The 22,604-nt window shown below is 49.1% G+C and overlaps 1 protein-coding gene, 1 long non-coding RNA gene and 1 pseudogene across 2 annotated transcripts; 2 read left to right on the top strand and 1 right to left on the bottom strand.

Annotated features, from left to right (window-relative positions):
- The first annotated feature begins 2,085 nt into the window (after positions 1-2,085).
- On the top strand, positions 2,086-8,038 carry CCDC177 (coiled-coil domain containing 177). Its single transcript, XM_015143973.3, has 2 exons — positions 2,086-2,414; positions 3,306-8,038. The coding sequence occupies exon 2, from the start codon at positions 3,334-3,336 to the stop codon at positions 5,449-5,451; it is 2,118 nt and encodes a 705-aa protein (XP_014999459.3). The 5' UTR covers positions 2,086-2,414; positions 3,306-3,333; the 3' UTR covers positions 5,452-8,038.
- A 3,858-nt stretch (positions 8,039-11,896) lies between these two features.
- LOC144330338 (uncharacterized) lies at positions 11,897-21,488 on the bottom strand. The gene is made up of 3 exons (XR_013396405.1): positions 21,105-21,488; positions 18,692-20,424; positions 11,897-13,879 (listed from the first exon to the last, which is right to left on the bottom strand). It is a non-coding gene; the product is annotated as an uncharacterized LOC144330338 (long non-coding RNA).
- LOC114679679 (large ribosomal subunit protein eL24 pseudogene) lies at positions 15,367-17,363 on the top strand (annotated as a pseudogene).
- Positions 21,489-22,604: the final 1,116 nt, after the last annotated feature.

Genomic DNA, 22,604 nt, shown 5'->3' with positions numbered 1-22,604 from the left:
TGGTGGCAGGCTCACCTGTTGGTATGTAAGTAGGGTAAAATTCCAAAGCCTTCATGTTCTTAACACTACTACCCAAATGTCAAAAGCATCAGTAATTCTAACCTCCCACTGCACCTCAGCCTCCTGCACTTTGGCATCTGCCCCAGTGCAATACTAAGCTGTTTTTACCATGTCACCCAAGACTCACAACTGCCAGTTTCAGTGGGTATTTGACTCCAGGTGAAACCCCCTGGACCTCTGCAGCCCTTAACATGAGGGGCGCACTCTCCTTCTGCAGTGCCCCACTGGTAGCCCACACAAGACCACACTTGGCTGTCTGTCCTTGTTGCACTCCTTGCTGGTCCCCTTCGTGCATTCCTTTTCCCTTAGCAGCCCCATCCATGCCGTGTCAGCCTCTCTCATTGTTCCACCTGCCCTCCCTGAGTGATCTCACTCACACTATTGGCTTTAGGAACCGGGTATATGGTCACGATGTCCTAATTCTAGCTCCAGTCCAGATCTCTGACACAACTTACCGGTCACCTGCTAAGCTGCTCCACCTTAATCAGGAGGTCCGAAAAGGAAACCATCCTTCCCTGGCCCTCCCCATCACTATGTGCCATATTCCTCCTGCCACTGTTCCTCTCTGGCCCCAATCCTTCCTGCCTGGGGTGACCACCGTGTCCAGCTAACTGGGCTTCCTGCCTCCTCTTGGCCCTGGCCAGAGTTATGTTCTTAAAATAAAAACCAAATAATGTCCTTTCCCCCACTTAAAACCCTTTTCTTTCTCCTCGTAGCCTACCTGACAATGTCAAGGTTTCTTTTTTTAATTTATTTTAATTAAAAAAAATTTTTTTGAGATGGAGTCTCACTCTGTCACCCAGGCTGGAGTGCAGTGGTGAGATCTCAGCTCACTCCAACCTCTGCCTCCCAGGTTCATGCCATTCTCCTGCCTTAGCCTCCTGAGTAGCTGGGATTACAGGTACATGCCACCACACCCAACTAATTTTTGTATTTTTAGTAGAGATGGAGTTTCACTATGTTGGCCAGGCTGGTCTCGAACTCCTGACCTCAAGTGATCCATCTGCCTCACCCTCCCAAAGTGCTGGGATTACAGGTGTGTGCCACCACACCCAGCCAAGGTTATTCAATGCATAGTTCAACATGCCCTCTAATGTTTTATCCCATCCTTTCCTCAACTTCCCTCCATCAAGCACTCCTCCAATCTGTCTCCTATGGCCACTACCACTCAAAATGGAAAAGAGGTGGGCAGGAGATGTCTCAAAATAATACTCATTCTATGGCACTAACTGGTTATAATTATTATCTATAACCAGGAAGTCATAAAACATTGCATTAAACACCAGTTACACATGTTCCACCTGCCTCAAACCTATGAGTGTTCTTAGTTTTTGTTTGTTTTTATTTTGTTTAATTTGTTTGAGACAGAGTCTCACTCTGTCACCCATGCTGGAGTGCAGTGGTGCAGTCATGGCTCACTGCAGCCTCAACCTCCTGGGCTCAGGTGATCCTCCCACCTCAGCCTCTGGAGTAGCTGGGACTACAGGCACAGGACACCACCCCAGCTAATTCTTTAAAAAATTTTTTAGAGACGGGGTCTCGCTATGTTGTCCAGGCTGGTCTCAAATTCCTGGACTCAAGTAATCCACTGGCCTCGACCTCCCAAAGTGCTGGGATTACAGGCGTAAGCCACCTTGCCCAGCCTGTTTTTAGTTTTTCATTGGAAAAAAATCACACTTTGCATCAGGCGCCATATTTCCACCCAATTATTCGCTATCAAGTTTGTTTGCTCCTCAAGATTTCCTTTAGAAACAATCTGAGCAATTCCTTCATTCTACCCAGTTAGGCTGCTGAAAGACTAGGGTTTCCCGGTGATCTATATATCAGTATCTATCCATATCTATACCTACATCTACCTGTATCTGTGTAGGGTGTATATATACATATTATATGTGTGTATATGCATACGTACGTGTGTGTGCATATACATTTAAACAAAAATTTCTCCTTCGTCCTCGAAGCAAACAAACCAGCACCCTCGAGTGTCCGCCAGGAGGCGCAGGGGGCAGCGTGGGACCCGCGGTACCTCCGCGGTTGTAGAGGTGTAGAGCGATGCAGCAGCGACGGAACCCGGCATCTTTTTTAAAGAATCAGTGTGAGGGAAGGGTGCAGAGCCGCGTTATTTCAGGGAGACTTTATCGCACTCCCCCTCCTGCGTGTAGGTAGCATCTGGGGTGCGCGCGCCCTGTTCGCAGACCCCATGGAGAGACGCTGGCGGCGGCAGATGGGGCTCCTTTTGCGGTTGCAGCCGGCAGTAACCCGACCCCGCCGGCGCAGAGACTGAAGAAGCGCAGGGGACAGCGGCAAGCTGCGAACAAAAGCCTTTGGCGCGGGGCCGAAGCCCAGGACGCGGGGTGAGTAAACTGGCTCGGGTACTGGGAGCTGCGGGAACCTGGGCGGCCAGGTTCATTGCGCTCCGGGAGCCCACCCACTGGGATGCTGTGGGGGAATTCGGAGGGCACCCGAGGGCGGGTATCTGAACCCAGACTGGGGTGGATGGTATCTTTAGCACATTCAGACTTGGAGGAGATCCGGTGGGTCTGAGAGCATCCAGGCACCTTCTCCATCTCCAGCAAACACCCGGTGGGGGTGGAGGTGGGGGCGGAGGCAGCATGCAGAGCCCTCGGCAAGCCCCGCCAGAGCTGCTAGAGCAAGAATCCATTACCCCTCCCGGAAAGGCCTTTGGGGACTTCTCCCAGCCCTTTAATCACCCGGGGGCCCTGCGCCCGAGTCTCCTTTGGCAGGGGAAATCAACCATAAACTTCTTCCCTTAGGCAAATGGGGTCCCTTGGGATGCACAGGCCTCTTGCTTTTTTGTTCCTGCAAAGCTGCATCCCCAGTAGCCCGCCTAAGCCACAAACAAATACGCTAATCCTCCCGGGAATCCTCCAGCGCCTCCCTCGCCAGCTCCTGCCTGCACCTGGATCTTTTCATCTTAACTTGCAGCAGAAAGGGGATGCATCTAGCGGGCCAGGTGCCCAGCGGAGCCTCGCCACAGGCCTCCATCCCGCATTCCGGGGCTGAGGGAGACCCAGGCTGCTCTCTGAACACGAGTGTCTGCCCCACCCCCATCCCCGTTCTGGCGTTCAGCCTGGGCTTTCCGACATCGGTTTTATGATTTACGTTCCACCAAAGCCTCTGAGCCTAATCCGAAAGCGGATTAAGTTGGGATGGGGTGACTATGGATGAGGAGGGGGGAACAGCTCTCAGATGTATTCCTCGATGTCCCTCCTTGTGATCCGCAGAGATTCCAACAAAGGACTGGGCTCAGCCATGGTGGACCCGGTGCCTGAAGAAGAGAAGGCAGGAGCGGAGCCCGGTGACTCCGGAGGGGACGAGGCCGCAGCGTCCGTGCCCCCTGATGCCCAGGGCGCCCAGGAGCCCGCAGCCTCCTCGGCCTCGGCCTCCGCGGCGGTGCCCCGCAAGGCAGAAGTCCCGTGTGCAGCCGCAGAAGGCGGGCGGCGGGAGCAGTCCCCGCTGCTGCACCTCGACCTCTTCAACTTCGACTGCCCGGAGGCGGAGGGCAGCCGCTATGTGCTGACCAGCCCCCGCTCGCTAGAGGCCTGTGCCCGCTGTGCGGTCAAGCCGGTGGAGCTGCTGCCACGGGCCCTGGCCGATCTGGTGCGCGAGGCTCCGGGCCGCTCCATGCGGGTGGCCACTGGCCTGTATGAGGCCTACGAGGCGGAGCGGCGCGCCAAGCTGCAACAATGCCGGGCCGAGCGCGAGCGCATCATGCGCGAGGAGAAGCGGCGCCTTTTCACACCTTTGGGCCCCGCGGCGGCTGCCGCCGCCGCCGCCGCCGCGACGTCGGCACCTAGCGCGGGCAGCAGCAGCAGCTGCAGCAGCGCCAGCCTTCCGGCCTCGCCCGCGCCGCGTGCGGCCCGCAAGGCTTCCCCCAGTCCCTCCTCCACCCGGACCCAACCTCCGCCAGCGGGTTCTCGGACAGGCAGGAAGAGCCATTCGCTGGACTCACTGTCCCGCCGGCGTGAGGCCGCCCTCAGCTCCGAGTCGGGCGCATCTTCGTCATCCTACAGTGGGGAAAGCTTGAGGGAGCTGCGCTGGCCGCCTCGGGCCTCGGCCAGGAACAGCTGCCCGGCGGGGTCGGCGTCCTCCACCACCAACGCTCCGGGCCGCCCGTCCGCCCTGACCCTGGTTCCGATCACCGGCCGCAGCTTCAGTCTCGGCGACCTGAGCCATTCGCCACAGACCGCTCAGCACGTGGAGCGCATCGTGCGCCAAGTGCGTGCAGAGCGCGGCCTGCGCAGGGTGCCGGAACGTGACCGGAAGATCGCGGCGCTCATGCTGGCGCGGCACCAGGAGGAGCTCCTGCTGCTGGAGCAACGCGCGGCGGCGCACGGCCAGTGGGAGCTGCAGCGCGTGCGCGCCGAGCAGCGGCGGGAGCGCGAGGAGCGGGAGAAGCAGCGCGCCCTGGAGCAGGGCCGCAGAGCCTGGGCCGCGCAGGTGGAAGAGCGGCGAGGCCGCCGTGGCCGCGAAGAGCGCGAGGCGGCGCGGCGGCGGCAGCGGCAGTACGAGCGCAGCGAGGAGCGGCGGCGGGAGCTGGCCGAGCGCCAGGGCCTACTGCGGCGGGAGCGGGCGGAGCGAACGGCCCGGGAGGATCGGCTGCGCAAGCTTCAGCAGGAGCAGAACCTGAAGCAACGTGAGGAAGGCCTGCAGGAAGGGCGGGAGCGGGCTGAGCAGATCCGCAGGGAGCGCGCCCAGCGCGCGGCCCGCGCCAAGCAGCGACAGGAGGGTCAGCTGCAGCGGGAGAAGCGGGAGCTGAGCCGGGCCGAGCGGGCGCGCCACGAGGCGCTGCTACAGGGCCGGGCCCGGCAGCAGCGCCAGGAGCGAGAGGGCCTGCGGAACTCGCTGGAAGCCAGCTTGGGCCGCGCGCAGGAGAACTACGAGCATTTGGTGGAGCAGCGCACCCGGGAGCTGCGAGAGCGAGCCCGACGAGAGGAGCTGCAGGGTCGGCGGGCCAAGGAGGCGGCAGAGCGCAAAGAGCGGGAACATCAGGCGCACCTGGAGGCGCTGGCCCGGGCGGGGGAGCGACGGCTGCAGCACGCGACGCAGGTGGCCGAGGAAGCAGTGCAGCAGAAGGCGCGGCGCGTGGGCCAGAGCCGGCTGGAGAAGGAACGAGCCCAGCGTGCCAACAAAGAGAAGGTGGAGAGGGACGAAGACTGCCGCCGGCGAGAGCTACTCCAGGCCATCGGGCGCAAGCTGGAGCGTAGCGAGCAATTGTCGCGGGAACGGCGCAGTGCGCTAGAGAGCTCCCGCTCCACAGCCCGGGCCTCCTTCCACGTGCGCGAGAAGGTGCGGGAGGAGACCAACACACGTTCCTTCGACCGTATGGTGCGAGAAGCCCAGCTACACGCCAGCCTGGACCGCAAATAACTGCAACTCTTCGCTAGTCAGATTGGCAAGCACAGCCCCGTGGGGCCTCCCTGGACCACTTTGACCATCGTGGGAGTCCCTGCTCAGTGCGCAGCGCGGTGGCCTCTCAAGGCTTCTGACCAATGAGGCAACAACAGTACAGACATGTGGGACCTATCAGCTGGCCCTCTTTGTTTTTAAAACTTACTTCGTTTGGAGATGACAGCACAATCTGCCCGCATCCACCCTTGATGGCTCCTGCACCGACCCTTGCCAGACTTCCCTATGTGTCTCTTGGGCTGGAATAGAGAAGCTTGGGGGAAAGGGGCTGATCAGGACTGGTGAGAGAGCCCCCCAGGAGAGGGCAGAGGTGGTTGTCCCCACCCCTTCTGCAGCAGTTGCCCCAGGCACCTGTTCGACATTGGTGTCTGAGACAGAGTTGCTACTGCTGAGGGAACATCACCCTGGCTCACCTCCATCTTTCAAAATATGGCAAGCAGCACAAAGCGCGGAGGCCTCCCAGAAAAACACAGCTCCTCCAGGGTGTCAAGCAATGCCCAAATGATCCAAAAAACAGTTGATTTTTTAGACCTGACTTTTAATCGGCCACCTGACCAAATTCTCACCAGTTTTGATAGTTTTTCAGTTCAGTCCCTTGGATTTTCTAGTTAGACAATCATCTGCAGATAATGTTCGATTTTTGTCCTTTGCCCCCTCCCTCCTTATTCTACCAAGTGGCACAGGAAATTGGTTGGTTTGGTGATGCTGTTTAGCTTTAATAGAAGCCCCCAGCCCCTGGAGGGGGTGGATTCCTTTGGCAGCAGTGTTCTATTCCATTAAGCTTCCTTGCAGGGTGGGGCCCACTCCATGAAGACAGCAGTCATGCCTTAAGAAGCAGAGCTACCTTACGTGCCTGCCCAGGCTGTTCCTGCCTAAATCTCCAGCCCTGCATGCAGTCTCAAGGGTGGGCCCCAGAGAGTTTGGAGTGTAGGATTCCCTCTGTGAAGGAATCATCACTTCTCTGAGGACAATTAGGGTATCCTTGGCTGCTTTACTGTGGTGGCCGAAGAGCTGGAATTACCTCTTTGTTGAGAGTTGTGTTCACTATCAATGGCCGTGTACCTTCTCCACCTGCCCCCAGGAAAAAGAGTCTCCCCGTTAAATTTCCTGGTACCCCCTCAACTATGCCTGAAAGTATTTCACCCTCTCAATGCCTCACCTTTCCCATTCTCCAGATGGGACCATCAGTATTCCTCTCCTGGTACCGCAAGGCCTCCTGGATCCAAAGCACCATGTCAGTATTATTTGTTGGTCCTTTTTGTGCCTTTCTTGACCTGGAGGGGGAGGCAGGAGGATTGCTGTCAACCTAGTTTCTTTCTGGGAATATGGATCCCTAGTGTTGGAAGGGGCAGTGCATAGTGGACAGATGGTCATTTAGCCTCTGGGGTGAAATACTTGCAATACCAGGTCACTCCATGGTCCAAAAGGTCACATTCAGTTGTCATCAGGCAATTTTAACCCTTAGAGTGCTTCCCTTCCATTAAGCTGAAATTGCCCCACTGCCATATCCACCCATTGACTCTGCCTTCATCAAGGAAGGTGGGAAGTAAAACATCACTTTTTACATTAAACCAGGATCAGGAATAAAAAGTTACCAAAAAAATAGAAAGAAAGGAAACAGGGTAGTGAACTACTACATTAAACGTATTTCATATATATTCTGCTGGGTAAAATTGTCCCTGAAATGGCTGATTTTTACACACACATACACACACACTTTGTCAACCCTTCACTCCCACCCCATCACATGCCAACAAGTATAAAAGGTGTATTGTGTAGAAGGAAGCAGTGCTTGGGTGTTAGGTTTAAGATGTCATGAAACAAGGAAAGGAAATAAACCTGTGTACCAAGGTTTATTTCTTGAATGGGTGAATTTTTTCCTTAAATTTTCTCCTTGTTGGTAACCAGACTGTCAGTGAGTTGAAATAATTGGTATTATCCATGAGTCAGAAGCATTTAACTAAAAGGTTAATATGATTCTGGTTCTTACCTTGTGGTTCTTGAGTTGGTAAAGGGCTTTTGAAACCTTCATAGAAAATTCCACTTTAAAACTACTTACTTCCAAAGTATGTGCATTCATTGGAGGAGGCAATCTGATTTTTCAGACAAGGCACTGAAAGGAACATAAGTGGTCTTGCCTGGACCTTTACCCAGTTTGTTTTCTGGCTTACTGAGTGACTTTGGGTAGATTGCTTCTCTGTGCCTTGGTTTCCCCAACCTGTAGAATCAGGGATCATGATTTCTGCCCTCTCTGTCACACAAACACTGTGAGGGTTAATCAGAATCCAGATGGGTTCCCCACTTCTACAACTCTGGAACCAAAGGTGCAATTGCTATAAACAGGAAGGGTCATGTAACTGTACTGAGGTTACAGAGTGTGATGTACTGTCATGACCTGTTGCAGAAAGGTGTAGTCTCGAAAAGCACAAATTATAGTATCCCATGTGTTGCAAAGGCCCAGACCTGAATCTCACCAAATTAGAAGTTTGCACTTAGAGAGATGCACTGTGTAAAGGCAAAATCTTTTAGATTCTTCAAAAAACAAAAATCCATATAGCCAAGTAGAATTAAGGCAAAAACAGGGCTGGGTATGGTGGTACATGCCTGTAATCCCAACACTTTGAGAGTCCAAGGTAGGAGGATCACTTGCATCCAGGAGTTCGAGACCAGCCCAGGCAACATAGTAAAACCCGGGGGGGGGGGGGGAAGCAAAAACAGAAGCCAAACCTAGTGACAATAAAGAATGTTCTAGACCATCTGCTAGAGTATAGGCTGACCTCCATATTCTAGGATAAATATCCATATTGCTTTCTGAGGAGAAGCAATTTCCAGAATCGTTGTTGGGCCCCTTGTTTATATCCTTTTCTTGAAGCAACGCCAGACAGAAGAGGTTGTTTCCTATTCTGAAATGCAGCAAGAGAATGTTGGAGGTGGAACAAGGATAGTGGGTGGAAAAAATGGCTCCTGATGTATATTCTTCTGGGTGGAATTGTCCCTAAATGATATTCTAACGAGTGCTCAGAATTTGCTTTACAGCACCATGCTGGATGTGTTCTTACCACCCAGGGGATTGCAGCCTTGAAGTGATCACAGACCATCACATTTGTCCTCTTGGAGCATCCCCTTGTTCTACAAAACAGAGAATGTGAAATGAAGTGAGGAGGTATGGGAGGCGTTGGAAGAAGCTTAGGTTTAATTCATTACCATGGAAGCAAGAAGGACAAAACGATTTCAGATGAAATCATCAGTGAAGCTTAGTTTAGTGTCCTGCTCAGGCAGTGACCCAATGCCTACACCCTATCTAGACAGGATGGTGGAAGATTCTTTTTGGAAGCATGCAGACTGTGACTCCAATGAGGGCAGTAACCAGGATTTGCTAAAGGCAAAGACTCTCTGGGACAGTGAAGATATATAAGAATGCAGTCTGTGTTCAGGCTATTCTGTAAAATCCATCACGTATTTCTTCACCTTTACAAAGTCCATTGAAATAGAGGTGACTCTAAATAAAGGGCTGTATCTTGTTTAGCATAGAATCCCTTACAGCCAATGGTTTTACATCTCACATATGGTAAGCATGTAGATACTGGATGGAGGGAAGGACAGAGGGATGGATGGACAAATGAATGGTGACCAGAGGAAATGTGTATAGACCAGCTAGGCAGGACTCCATTCATTCAACATATTTTCAGTGAGCCCCTGCTATGTGCCAGGCACTGCCCTTGGTGCTGGAGAAACAGTCTCTCTGATCATTGACCCTGGAGATCACGTATGTACAATGTCATGAGCAGACGACATCTTTGTTTCCATGTTGGGCTAAACAACCACCTCACCTGAGTATCCATCTGCAGGCAGACCTGATGGTCCCTCAAGGCACTAACTTCAAACATTGTCAGCTTCCTAAGGACAAGTCATCCACCATTCAATCATCATTTAGTCACTGTTGCTCTCTTTTTCTTGGAGAAGCCTTGATTAATCAGGTCGAATTCATGCCATGCACTTAATCAGCTTTAAATTTCAGTAAACAAAGACAGAGAGATAAACTGAGAGAGAGAGATGAATCACCTTCAAGGGGCATTGCCTGTCATGCGTTTAAGAGAGGCAGCATAAATAACGATCTTCAACCTAGAGAACCGAGCCTCAGGCTGTGCAGAGTCCTAATTCACCAAACATCATTTGGTACCAGCTCTGTCATCTGACTGTTCTTGCTGAGACAAGAAAGTCAAAATTGCAGAACCATTTCCAGTTTAAAAGTCTCAACAAAAAGAAATTTCTGTTCAATACTGAATCCATAAAAGAATGTAGTAAACCAGAATATCCCACTTCTTAAGCCTTCCAGGTAATTGAGCCCAAAGATTGCTATGCAGGCTTGTCTTTCTCTGCTGTATGAGCACATCTTCACCCAGCGAAACATGTGGCAGAGGAACATAAGGAAACTTGGTATTTCTTCACACAACCTGCAAAGGGGCTTTCAGGGACCCAGAAGCAGAAAACTCTCAGTTCTAGAAATGTCGTTTAGGCCTTATATGTGTCACATCCGGCCTTGGGTGTCTGGCATAGCACCTGAATATCACACCTGATCATATGCTTTGGTTATGTGTGTCTTTAGACAAGAGCAGTTCATCAGTTCATATGTGCTTGTTACACAGAGCTCCCTGGCATCTCTCTCTACATACACCTCCTCCCAACCCCATGGATCTTCCCAACAAGCCCCCAACCCTTCATTACTATCCCTGGTGCTGCTTTGGTTTCCAATAGGTCAGGGCTGGGACAGAGGGTAGAGTTCTTGCCCAGTTTTCAATGCTGCCTCTCTTAAAGTCATGACAGGCAATACCGTTGAAGGTGATTCATCTCTCTTTCTCTGTCTCCCTCTCTGTCTCTGTCTCTGTCTCTGTCTCTTTCCCTCTATCTTTTTACTGTAGCAGATGTTAGGATATGGAATGTGGGATGGTTTCTTTCAGAGAAACGCTGATAATGTTATCATTTGCAGTATTATTACTTTTCAATTCATCAAATACAGTCATGTCTCAAATGAGCACAAAAACCTAATCCAAAGTGATTTTTAAATTAGCTGTCATTTTGAAGTGTTCTTGCCTTTCTTCCTCTCCACTAATACAATCTTTTGTTTGTTTGGTTTGGTTTGGTTTTGAGACAGTCTTACTCTATCGCCCAGGCTGGAGTGCAGTGGCGCCATCTTGGCTCATTGCAACTTCCGCCTCCTGGATTCAAGCAATTCTCATGCCTCAGCCTCTCAAGTCGCTGGGATTACAGGTGCATGCCACCACACCCGGCTAAATTTGTATTTTTAGTATAGATGGGGTTTCGCCATGTTGGCCAGGCTGGACTCAAACTCCTGGCCTCAAGTTATCCACCCACCACAGCCTCCCATAGTGTTGGGACTACAGGCATGAGCCATGGTGCCCAGCCCTCCATTAGTAGAGTATTGATGGCATATTTTTGTGTCAGACACTTACACAGTTCACAGGACTTTCTTGTGAATTATCCATATTTCTGTGTTTGAGGACACATGTGCAAGCGTGCATGCACATACACATGCACACGCCCACCCTTACTGCTTCCAGCATCAGTGTTCTTGCAAAGGGAGGAACTACAGCCATCTTACTCTTTCAGGGAGGGCTAATCTCTGGGAAGGCTGAGCTGCCCCTTGTAAAGTTCCATTGCTCCCACCTGCCTCCAGCCCCAAGGCTGCTTCAGGCTGTGGCTTGTGAGCATGGTGTCCGCATCTCCCAAATCCCTCATCGAGCCTCATATTGACAAAGGGTTTTCATGCTGCCACTACACTTCTCCTTCCCAGTGCATTCTCTCACTGGGTGTCAGAGATGTATTGAGAAATAGAATTTAGATGCCAAAATGCCAACATTCAGGAACATAGTATAACAAAATGACTGACATCCACCAAATTCTGAAAAATCTATTCCCTGTGGTTATCACAACTTAAGGCAAAGAGTTTGGCAAAGGAGCAAGTGTCTTGACTTATTCAAGCTATTCTCAACTCGTTCCTCTTCTCCCCTGTGAAATGGAGACAATAGATCCTATTTGGTAGGGAGTTGTTAAATCGTTTAGTTCTTGGAAAGCAGTTAGCACAATCTGGCAAATAGCACTCAATTTGTGGATACTGATATCCTAAATTAGAGAAGATGGTAAAGGAAGGAATGGGGTAGATCGACCTTAAGCCAAGTGATCCTGATGGACACTAGGCTTGAATGGTAGCCCTTTGGGGGGTAGTCCTTGCTATGTGGCAATCTTCCAACCATTCCAAATGAGGGGCTCTGGAAAAATGGTTCCCCTGGTAATAAGCAGTAATCCTGGGATTGTGGGGGCTGGGGGAGGTAGGGATTTACTTGTTTACTCATTTACCTTGTTTGGCAATAAAATTGACATCTGATAATAATTTTGGAAATTTTATTTTAAGACTTCTTAAATGATGGGTAAAATGACAGAATGCTTTAAAATTTGTGTCTTTCTAGGGCAAAGAGGGTGTGCTTCTGTCCTGGTGATACCCAAGTTCTACGATAGCATATTCAGCAGGACCAAGTAGGAGAGGTTGTGGGAGAACCACTGTTCGGGGGGACTCTGGTACTACAGCGTGTGGTGGTACTTGGCAGGAATTCTGGACTGTACAGCCATCTTCTGCTATGGCCACACAGGAATGAGGAAGAGGGTCTGGGACAAGCCCAACCGGGGAGAGTGCTGATGGGCTCACTGTAGGGGTAGTGTTGGAGCAGGAAGGAGAGAGCTGGATATGCCTTAGCATCACTTCATCCTCGACTAATGACTTTCCCTGAGAAGCCTCGCCAAATGTCCCCAGTCTCCCTTCCTGGCCCTCTGGCCCTGTTGACAACTGCATGGAGGCTAGCTTCAGGCCTGGGTTTGTAGATGTCTGTTCTCCTCTTTGGACCTGCATCAACACACAGAGATGCTAAACAGGTAGGCTGACCCATCCTGGCTCTCCCTGTGCATGGGGAAGTGAGGATGAAGAGTATGGCAACCTTCTAGGAGCTCTCCTACCTTGTCACCTTTCTTCCATCCTTGGATAACCTAGAGGGATGCCCTAGTGGACCTCAGAGTACTCCTGAATCCTCAGCAAAATTGTACAGTAGGCAGAGTGTGCTTCCCAGGAACATCTGCTTATTTCCAGAGAACCTGCAGGGTGAGCAAATGCATAGCAGAAGGCAGCAATTTGCTAATGCTGGGATTGCAGGGGTAATGATAGCCAATGTGTACTAAGTGCTTACACTGTGCAGTTGACTGTTTTAAGCACTTGATTCTCACAAGATTCTCTATGTGGTAGGTACTGTTATTACTTCCATTTTACAGATGATAAAATTGAGGCATGAACTTTAAGCAATTATATGCCCATAGTCACACAGCCAGTGTTGAGCAAAGCCAGCTTGGATTCCCTTAGTCTGGCTGTACAGCACATGCTTTTAACCAATATGTTCTGTTGCTTCTTGGGAATCAGTGGGAATGATATTTTATAACCCAGGGGACCTCCTGGAGTATCCCAATGGCAGCCATTTGAATCACTGCCAGCAATGTCTATGTATAAGGCCTGCAGGGAGAAAGCTCAGATCTCATTGGAGCTTAGTGCCACCAGGTGGGTCCTGCTGGCACTAAGGATGGACTGAGGCTCACTGCCCAGAGACAAGACGAGGGACTCTTGTGCTGACCCTGAAGCTTACCACATCAGAGATGATGCCTAGTCTAGAGCAGAGGTATTCAAAGGGTGGTCGTTGGGCCAGCAGGATCAGCATCAGATATTCTGGGGGTGGGACCATCAATCTGTGTTTTCACAAGCTCTCCAGGTGATTCTGATGTGCACTTAAGGTTGAGAACCACTGCTCTAGAGCTGTGCTTTCCAATTCAATAGTCTCTAGCCACATATGCCTATTTAAATTTAAATTAGTTAAATTTTGTGATAGCAACAGAAAATGAAAAAAAAAGTAAGTTAATGAAATTTAAGTAAAACTAAAAATTTAGCTCCTCAGTCACACTAGCCACATGGCAAGCACTCAGCAGCCACATATGGCTGGTGGCTAGCACAGATACAGAACGTTTCCATCATCACTGAAATTTTTGTTGGGTAGCCCTGCTCGAGAACCTTGCTACTCCAGAGTGTGGTCCACAGACCATCAGCGCTGGTATCACCTGGAAATGTATTAGAAATGAAAAGGTTAGGCTGGGCTCGGTGGCTTATGCCTCCGATCCCAGCACTTTGGGAGATCAAGACAGGTGGATCACCTGAGGTCAGGACTTCAAGACCAGCCTGGCCAACATGGCAAAACCCCGGCTCTACTGAAAATACAAAAATTAGGCGTGGTGGTGGATGCCTGTAATCCCAGCTACTTGAGAGGCTGAGGCATGAGAATTTCTTGAACCCAGGGGGCAGAGATTGCAGTGAACCGTGATGGCACCACTGCACTCCAGACTGGGTGACAGAGTGAGATTCCATCTCAAAAAAAAAAAAAAAAAAAAAAAGAAAGAAAAAGAAACGAAGAGCTCAGACTCCACCCCAGACCTTCTGAGTCCGAGTCTGCTTTTTCTTTTCTTTCTCTCTTTTTTTTTTTTTTTTTCCTTTTGCAAGATCCCCAGTTGATTCGTGTTGCACATTAAAGTTTGAGAAGCACTGCTCTAGAAAGCAAGTCCAACTCAAGGGCAGTTTGTATGTGTGATTGATTAACTCCCACTGGTAGATTCTCCCTCCTCTACCTTCTTGTTCATTGGTAATTATTTACTTTATGGCAAGTTTGTGTCATTTGTGGCTAGGCTTCAACTTCCTAGGCCACCAGATTACAATATTATGGAGCTTAAAGGGAAGTTAGATGCCATCCATCTATTTGAATAATAGGAATAAGACCCCTCTCCTGGCCAGAAATTGTGCTCTAGACCCTCCACACGTGCTGATCTTATTGTGGGTGGTTGCAAGTGTCCAGGACTTGGCTTCCAATTATCACTAGGTATGTAGTTTTCCAGAAGACTTTATTCTGCTAAAAGCAGAATTTTTTAAAAAATCAATTTTAAAGCATTTAATAAAAATCTCCCCTTTGCTCTCTCCCTCTTCGGGCTGCTAGCTGCCTTTTTGTATTTTCTGGGCATTGTCTGTACTCAGTATTCCTACTTATAACTGGCCACTTCTTCTCCACATATAGGTGCCTGTTTTCATCACCACATGAAGCCAGGGGATTGTGTTGGAAAGTCTGGAAGTTCACCTGCTTCCTTCCTGGAAAGGGATATCTAGTGGACTTAATCTCACCTGATCCACAGGTGGCATTTACCAGACAAGCCCCTCTTGCCGCCTGCTTGCAATTCACAACAAAAGGATATGAGGATTGAAGCAGTTCTCATTATTTGATGTGGGTTCAACCAAAAGCTGTGGGCCTGGGTTTCACAGTCTGCCTCTGCTGCCCTAGGTGGGTCTAGAGTTCTGCCTGGACTCCCACTTCTTACAGCCACTAAAAGAAGTGGTAACAGAGGAAGGAGGGAGGGAAGTGTGTAAAAACCTCTGGGAAGGGAAAGGGCTGGTTAAGAGGTTATTAAGATAAGTAAAATCATCTTTATGTTCAAAAAAGGAGAGAATGCAGTGAAAGCATCGAAATCAGGAAAGAAAAGGGAGAGACTGGGAAATACTAGGCTGATGCCACAGACAGAAAAATTAAGGTGGGATATAAATCTCGAGAGGCTGAGGATGGCTAAATAAGCCCATGCCTCAACAGAAAAATAAGAGGCCCGTCACTAGAGCCACCTTAAAGCAGCTGAATCAAGATCTAGGGAGGAGGAAGGAGAGGGCAGATGCCTCAGAACCTGATAGTTGCTATTTGGGTCCTGATGCAAAATGCGTTCATAGTCTGTAGATGTCATATGTACATAGACAAGGGTAAGCACAGACTTTTCAAAAGTCACCAAAACTTCTCATAAGAAGAATGGCTCTTCCCATGATCCCCTCCTTCCCTTTGCCATCTTTTCTTTTCCCCTGGAGCTGCCACCCTGAAGGTCAAGTTGTGCAGTTTTAGCGAGTACAAGGTCTACCCTAGACACAGAAGGCGCTACACCAGGATGGACAGACGTTTTACAGTTTCTTAATGTAAAGTACAAGTCAGCTTTCCTTTCCAAGAGGGATGCTTGGTAGATAAACCGGATTGTCCTCTACAGAAGAAAGCACAAAAAGGGACATTTGGAAGAAATTTAGAAGAAAAGAAACTGCCAAGCAGTCAGATTCCAGGGGGCCATTAGTGATGCATCTCTTGCTAATCTAATGGCCAAGAGGAATCAGAAATTTGAAGTTAAAAAGGCTCAACCAGAACAAGCTTGCAGGGCTGCTAAGGAAGCAAAATAGGCTAAGTAAGCATCGAAAAAGATCCACAAGGGCGTCCCCTAAGCAAAAGATTGTGAAGCCTGTGAAAGTTTCAGCTTCCTGAGTTGGTGGAAAAATTCTAAGTTGGCAGATCAGAATTTTTTTTTTTTTTTTTTTTTTTTTTGAGACAGGGTCTCACACTCTGTTGCCCAGGCTGGAGTCCAGTGGCGTGATCTTGGCTCACTGCAGCCTAAACTTCCCCGGTCTCAGGTGATCCTCCCACATCAGCCTCCCAAGTAGCTGGGACTATAGGCTCATGCTACCACACCCAGTTAATTTTTAAATTTTTTGTGAAGATGGAGTTTTGCCACATTGCCTAGGCCGATCTCTAATTCCTGGGCTCAAGTGATCTGCCCACCTCAGCCTTCGAAGTGCTAGGGTGAAAAGCATGAGCCACCATGCCTGGCCCAGCTCAGATTTTAAATAAACATTGTACTATATTAAAAAAGAATGTACAAGTAATACAAATACATAGTTTCTTGTGCTTGTGATCAAACCAATTAACACATCTTTGGAGTCCATTAGAAGATACCTTTTCTCTATATGGGCATGGGAATGGATCTAGTCTCTACCTCAAGGAGTAGAAAGAGTATACAGACCTTCTCAAGGGAAAGGCAGTATGCTCTGTAGCTTTGAGGGCATAATTAGTAGCATATACATCATTTGGAAGATGAAGACGACATGGACACAGAGTACCAGGATTTAGAATAATTTAGAAGGGAAGAGATTGTATCAGGCAAGAGAAAATCTATTAATGATTTTTTGTAACGATCTTATCTAAGCCTGATGAAAGTGTTAAGTCACCCTGAAGCTTTCAGTTAGGTTGAACAACACGAAATTGTCAATATTCAACTGTTTTTGACCTACAAAGTTGCAGACAGTGGTGTGGCAGGTGCCCTAAATCGGCTGTCTGAAGTCCTTGCAGGAACTGGGGGTGGGAGGGTGGAGGGGGTGCCCAAGTGGCTAGGACATCTAGGCCCCATGAGGAGCTGGGACAGATGGGTCAAGGGCAGCCTGATGGCATACATAAGCAGAGGGCAGCTTCTCTGTCTGCATGAAGCATAATTTACATCAGAGCATCTCAATGGCTGAGAGCCCACTTGGTCTTCTCCCACAGATTGGGCTGCATGGCAATTCATTTTCCTAGAATCTGCAAACTTCTGCAGAGGCTTTGGCCTTCCGTCTGCCACAAGCTCCCAGGAGTCCTGCAGGAACCAAGGCAACCAGCACTCTGCTGCCTGCACAGAATACCAAACAGCAAACAGCAGTGCAGGCTCCCATCCCTCTGCCACGGCTGGCTTCCCTGGCACTAGCTCTGTCCTCCAAGAGCGCTTTCTTTTCCTCCATTGTGGCTTTTCTACAAACCCACTTGTTACCAGGTGGCAGAAATACACCCACAGTTCAACAATATGTTTCTAAAACCTTCTCCATGACAACGCAGAGCAATGAGCAGGCTGCCAGATCAGAGCCAGCCAGAGAGAGGCCCTGGGGGCAGACAGTATAGAAACAGCACAGAGCAGCCAGGGATGCCAGAATTCTGCTTTAGCAGTAAGGCAGTCTGGGGGCTAACACCCCAAATTCTGGGACAGCGGTTAGGAGACCGAGTAGACAAAGGAAGCAGTGAATATATGTCTATGGATGCCCAGCAATGATGATTTATGTACCTTTACTATAGCACAGAAGCCAAATGGTTCAGAGCAGCTTGGACTTTCTTTCTCCTTGAAAGATCTTTTGGCCAGGTGCATGGCTCATGCCTGTAATCCCAGCACTTTGGGAGGCCAAGGTGGGCGGATCACTTGAGGCCAGGAGTTTGAGACCAGCATGGCCAACGTGACAAAACACTGTGTCTACTAAAAATACAAAAATTAGCCAAGCAAGATGGCACACACCTGTAATCCCAGCTATTCAGGAAGCTGAAGTGGGAGAAATGCTTCACCTGGGAAGTGAAGGTTGCAGTAAACCGAGATCGCACCACTGTGCTCCAGCCTGGGTGACAGAGTGAGACTCCATCTCAAAAGAAAGAAAGGAAGGAAAGAAGGCAAGGCAAGGCAAGGAAGAGAGCGCGAGAGAGAAACAGAGAGAAAGAAAGAGAAAGAAAGAAAGAGAGAGAGGAAGGAAGGAAGGAAGGAAAGAAAGAAAAGAAAAGAAAAGAAAAAAGAAAAAAGAAAAGAAAAGGAAGGAAGGATAGGAAGGAAAGGAAAGAAAGGGCCAGGTGCAGTGGCTTATGCCTGTAGTCCCAGCACTTTGGGAGGCTGAGCCGGGTGGATCATGAGGTCAGGAGTTCGAGACCATCGTGGCTAACATGGTGAAACCTCATCTCTGCTAAATATACAACAAATTAGCCGGGCATGGTGACACATGCCTGTAGTCCCAGCTATTTGGGAGGCTGAAGCAGGAGAATCGCTTTAACCCAGGAGGCAGAGGTTGCAGTGAGCCAAGATTGCACCATTGCACTCCAGCCTGACGACGGAGCAAGGCGCCGTTTCAAAAAAAAATAAAAAAACAAGGAAGGAAGGAAAGAGGAGAGAGGAGAGAGAAAGTATGAGAAACCAACAAAGAAAGACTTGGGTTTTTCAATGGGCTGCCATTGCCTTGTGATGGGACAAATTATTTATAAATCAAAATGTTGCCAGGCAGCTGGGCGTGGTGGCTCACACATGTAATCCCAGCACTTTGGGAGGCCAAGGCAGGCAGATCACCTGAGGTCAGGAGTTTGAGACCAGCCTGGACAAGATGGTGAAACCCCGTCTCTACTAAAAATAAAAACTAGCTGGGCATCGTGGCAGGCACCTATAATCCCAGCTACTCAGGAGGCTGAGGCAGGGGAATTACTTGAACCTGGGAGACGGAGGTTGCAGTGAGCTGAGATAGTGCCAGTGCACTCCAGCCTGGGTGACAGAGCGAGACTTCATCTAAAAAAAAAAAAAAAGTTTCCAGGTATGGTGACTCACTCCTGTAATCCCTACACTTTGGAAGGTCGAGGCAGGAGGATCACGTGAGGCCTGGAGTTCAAGATCAGCCCAGGCAACATAGTGAGACCTCGTCTCTACCAAAAATAAAAAATTAGCTGGGCATGGTGGGATGCACCTCTACTCCTAGCTACTTGGAAGGCTGAAGCAGGAAGATTGCTTCAGCTCAGGAGTTTGAGGGTACAGTGAGCCATGATTACACCACAGCACTCCAGCCTGGGAAATGGAGCAAGATCCTGTCTCAAAAACAGAACTAAACAAAATGGGGTACTGAAGGCTCTGAGCTCCAGCCTGGGATCAGAAGGATATATTAATGTCGGATGCATTGAAATCAGACCCTCTGCCACCAGTCAGGGCATCAAGCAAATCCAGACTCAGGGAAGCTTGAGCCACCTGTCCTTGTTCTCCTGGGATTTTCGAATAGGCCTAGGGCTCCCTCCATCTCTGTTCCACTGGGCTCTTCTGATGGGTTCATTGCCGAGCTCCTGCTCTGACGTCAACACCAGTTCTCACTGCAGGGCAAGCGAATAGACAACTTCCTTGTGTGGTCACTTACTCTCCACACAAACAGAGCACACACAGGAAGGACCCCAGGCACCCCAGCTTTGGTTCTGGAGTAGCTCATGGCTGCAGCTATTCTTGGTTATATCACATTATTTTTAGTCTCCTAAATTGCAGGATCAGCTACATAACTTGCAGTGCCCAGGGAAAAATGAAAATGCATGGTCTTTCATTTAAAAATTAGTAAGAATTTCAAGATGGACAGCAGAACATTAAAGCGAGGATGGGCCCTTCTAAACTCAGGGCCTTGTGTGACTACACAGGTGACAGCCGTGAAACCAGCCTACCAAATCATTTTACCTGGTAGAAGAGGCTGTAGACAAATCACCAGGAGATAACATTTCTGGAGTTTTTAACTTTGAGAGTGATTAGGATTTTTCAGTTGCAAAAGCAGACTTGCATTGGACAAAAGGAAAAAATTCAGACACTCCCTTTTGTTATGTCTTTCTTTATCTAATTCCTGTTCTGATCCTTCTCTACACATGAGAACAAGGGTTAGTGAGTGTTTCTTTAGGACCATCTGACATGGATGGCAGGACACAACCTTTCCCAAAGTGGAAGAAGCTTGTTTCTCCCCTTTCACTAAGAATCAGCCCTCTTGCAAAATTGTGTCAAATCGAGAAAACCCCGACCTTTGGGTCAACTTGGGCAAATGACATAATTTCTCTGAGCCTCATTTTCCTCATCTGTAAAGTGGGGACAATAATGATACCTATCAGGCTGGGGGTGGTGGCTCACTTCTGTAATCTCAGCACTTAGAGAGGTCACGGCAAAGAGGATGGCTTGAGGCCAGGAATTCAAGACCAGCCTGGGCAACGCAGCAAGACCAAGTCTCTATCCCTAAAAAATTTTTAACAACAAAAAAAGGTATCTACTGCACAGGTTGTTGTGAGGACTAAATGAGAAAAAAGCATGCAGAGAAAATAGCACAGTGCCTGGCACATAATATGTGCTCAATAAATAGCTTTTTTTTTTTTTTTTTCTGAGACAGAGTCTCGTTCTCTTGTCACCCAGGCTGGAGTACAGTGGTGTGATCTTGGCTCACTGCAACCTCCATCTTCCAGGTTCAAGTGACTCTCCTGCCTTAGCCTCCAGAGTAGCTGGGATTACAGGCTTGCGCCACCACGGCCAGTTAATTTTTGTATTTTTAGTAGAGATAGGGTTTCACCACGTTGGCCAGGCTGGTCTCAAACTCCTGACCTCAGGTGATCTGTCCACCTCAGTTTCCCAAAGCACTGGGATTACAGGCATGAGCCACCACGCCCCACAATAAATAACTTTTATTATTAATTTCATCATTCGTTTTAAGTAGGTGGTTCTAAAAGTTAAACTCTGTTGAAATAAAGGTAACCACAAACTAAACTATTGCTTTTAGTTTCACCCTCAGAAAGAATGTGCTGGAAGGGATGCAGAGAGGCTGACTGGGGGTGTCCATGTTCAATCCAGATCACAAAGCCTAACAGTCCACTAGGGTGGGGTCAGTGACCTGTCATTAACCTCCCAAGTTGTTCCTCCTTCCCAGAGCTGAAGAAAGGCAAGTTCCTTTTCAATTCACAGACAAAGTTAAGTCAAAGCATAAAGCTGTCTTTTAGATTTTCCCCTATGGTGTTTTTTTCTCAAGAACTTTAAAGTCTAAGACCACATAAATTCAAGACTTCGAGGGCTTTGTCACCTGAACAGATTTACATAAGATGAACAAGAACTTTGAAGGTGACCTTGTATCAACATTGGCTAATGTAAGCAGAGGGTATTCGTGGCCCCAAGATTCCCCTGTTTGGTGGGCCTCTTTGAAGGTGACCTCCCCTCCCGCCCCACCTCACCCTGTGCTCTACTAGGGAGGAAATATGAGATGACTCATCGAAGACAGGACTGCGGAAAACAGCGCCACTATCAAAGGTCTCCACAAATGTGAGAGCGTCTTGTTCTACCATCAAGGACAGTTAAACCACCATAATCACCTGGTTGCGGTAGAGGGCATGCCTGAGTCAAATATGAGGTCTGAAGCTTCTCCCCCTGAGTTGGCATTTTGCTTTTTCTCAAAAGCACCAGTCTTACTCTTCTTAGGCAACAGGACAGAATGCTCCTGCTCTGGGGCAAACTTAACCTACAAAAATCTGCTTACATGTCCAGGCATGGTGGCTCACGCCTGTAATCCCAGCACTTTGGGAGGCCAAGGCGGGAAGATCACTTGAGGTCAGAAGTTCCTAACTAGCCTGGCCAACATGGTGAAACCCCATCTCTACTAAAAATACAATAAAATTAGCTGGGCATGGGATTAGGTGGGCACCTATAATCCCAGCTACTTAGGAGGCTGAGGCAAGATAATTGCTTGAACTCGGGGGGTGGAGGTTGCAGTGAGCCAAGATCACACCACTACACTCCAGCCTGGGCAATAGAGAGAGACTCCTTCTCGATTAAAAAAAAAAAAAAAAAAAAAAACCTGCTTACACCTCCAGCTGAGGGTGGCTGGCCCCACTGAGCCCTCAGAAGAGCTGCCACAGCTTCCAGCCCTCCTAAGCAGTGAGATCACAACTGTGTGTATTTGGAGGTCAGTTTAGGAGTGAGGATGATGTTGTGCATTCAGTCCCCAAAGCAGAGGCTGATGGGTGGTGAGGCCAGCCCACTGTCCTCTTCTGAACACTCAGGCTAAAATGAAAGCCACTGTCTGCAGAAAGAACCCCAAAAGAGGGCCTGGAAAAAGAGAAGGAAACACTAATAAAAAGCAGCAGCATCTAACTGCTGCCAAGGGCAATGCACTCAAGAAATACTTTCAAGGAAAGGCTGGCTGGGGGCCAGAGCCCTGGCTTTCAGAGTTGGCTGCAAGACCTTGGTCCTTGGAGAGTGCATAGTGCCCTCTACACAATGACCAGAGAAGTCCACCAGGAGTGCCCCATCCCAGATTTGTTTGTTTGTTTGTGTTGAGACTGGGTCTCACTCTGTCACCCAGACTGGAGTGCAGTGGCTCTACTGTGGCTCACTGCAGCTTCAACCTTCTGGGCTCAAGTGATCCTCCCACCTCAGCCGCCCAAAGTGCTGGGATTACAGGCATGAGCCACTGAGCCCAACCCCATCCCAGATCTGTAAATAGACCTCTGTAGATGTGTATAAATTGAAAAAGGTTGCATGCCTTTTCCAATTACATTTGATCTATCAATCTTCCCCCTACCCCACCCTCCTTTTTTTTAACCAAAGCCTCTGTTTTTGCCTAGATTTTC

Source organism: Macaca mulatta, chromosome 7, assembly GCF_049350105.2.
Source record: "Macaca mulatta isolate MMU2019108-1 chromosome 7, T2T-MMU8v2.0, whole genome shotgun sequence".
NCBI lineage: Eukaryota > Metazoa > Chordata > Mammalia > Primates > Cercopithecidae > Macaca > Macaca mulatta.
This window is presented reverse-complemented; position numbering and strand designations above follow the sequence as displayed.

Excerpts from the sequence above, each read along its gene's own strand:
- CCDC177 (XM_015143973.3), top strand. The coding sequence starts at position 3,334 with ATGGTGGACCCGGTGCCTGAAGAAGAGAAGGCAGGAGCGGAGCCCGGT.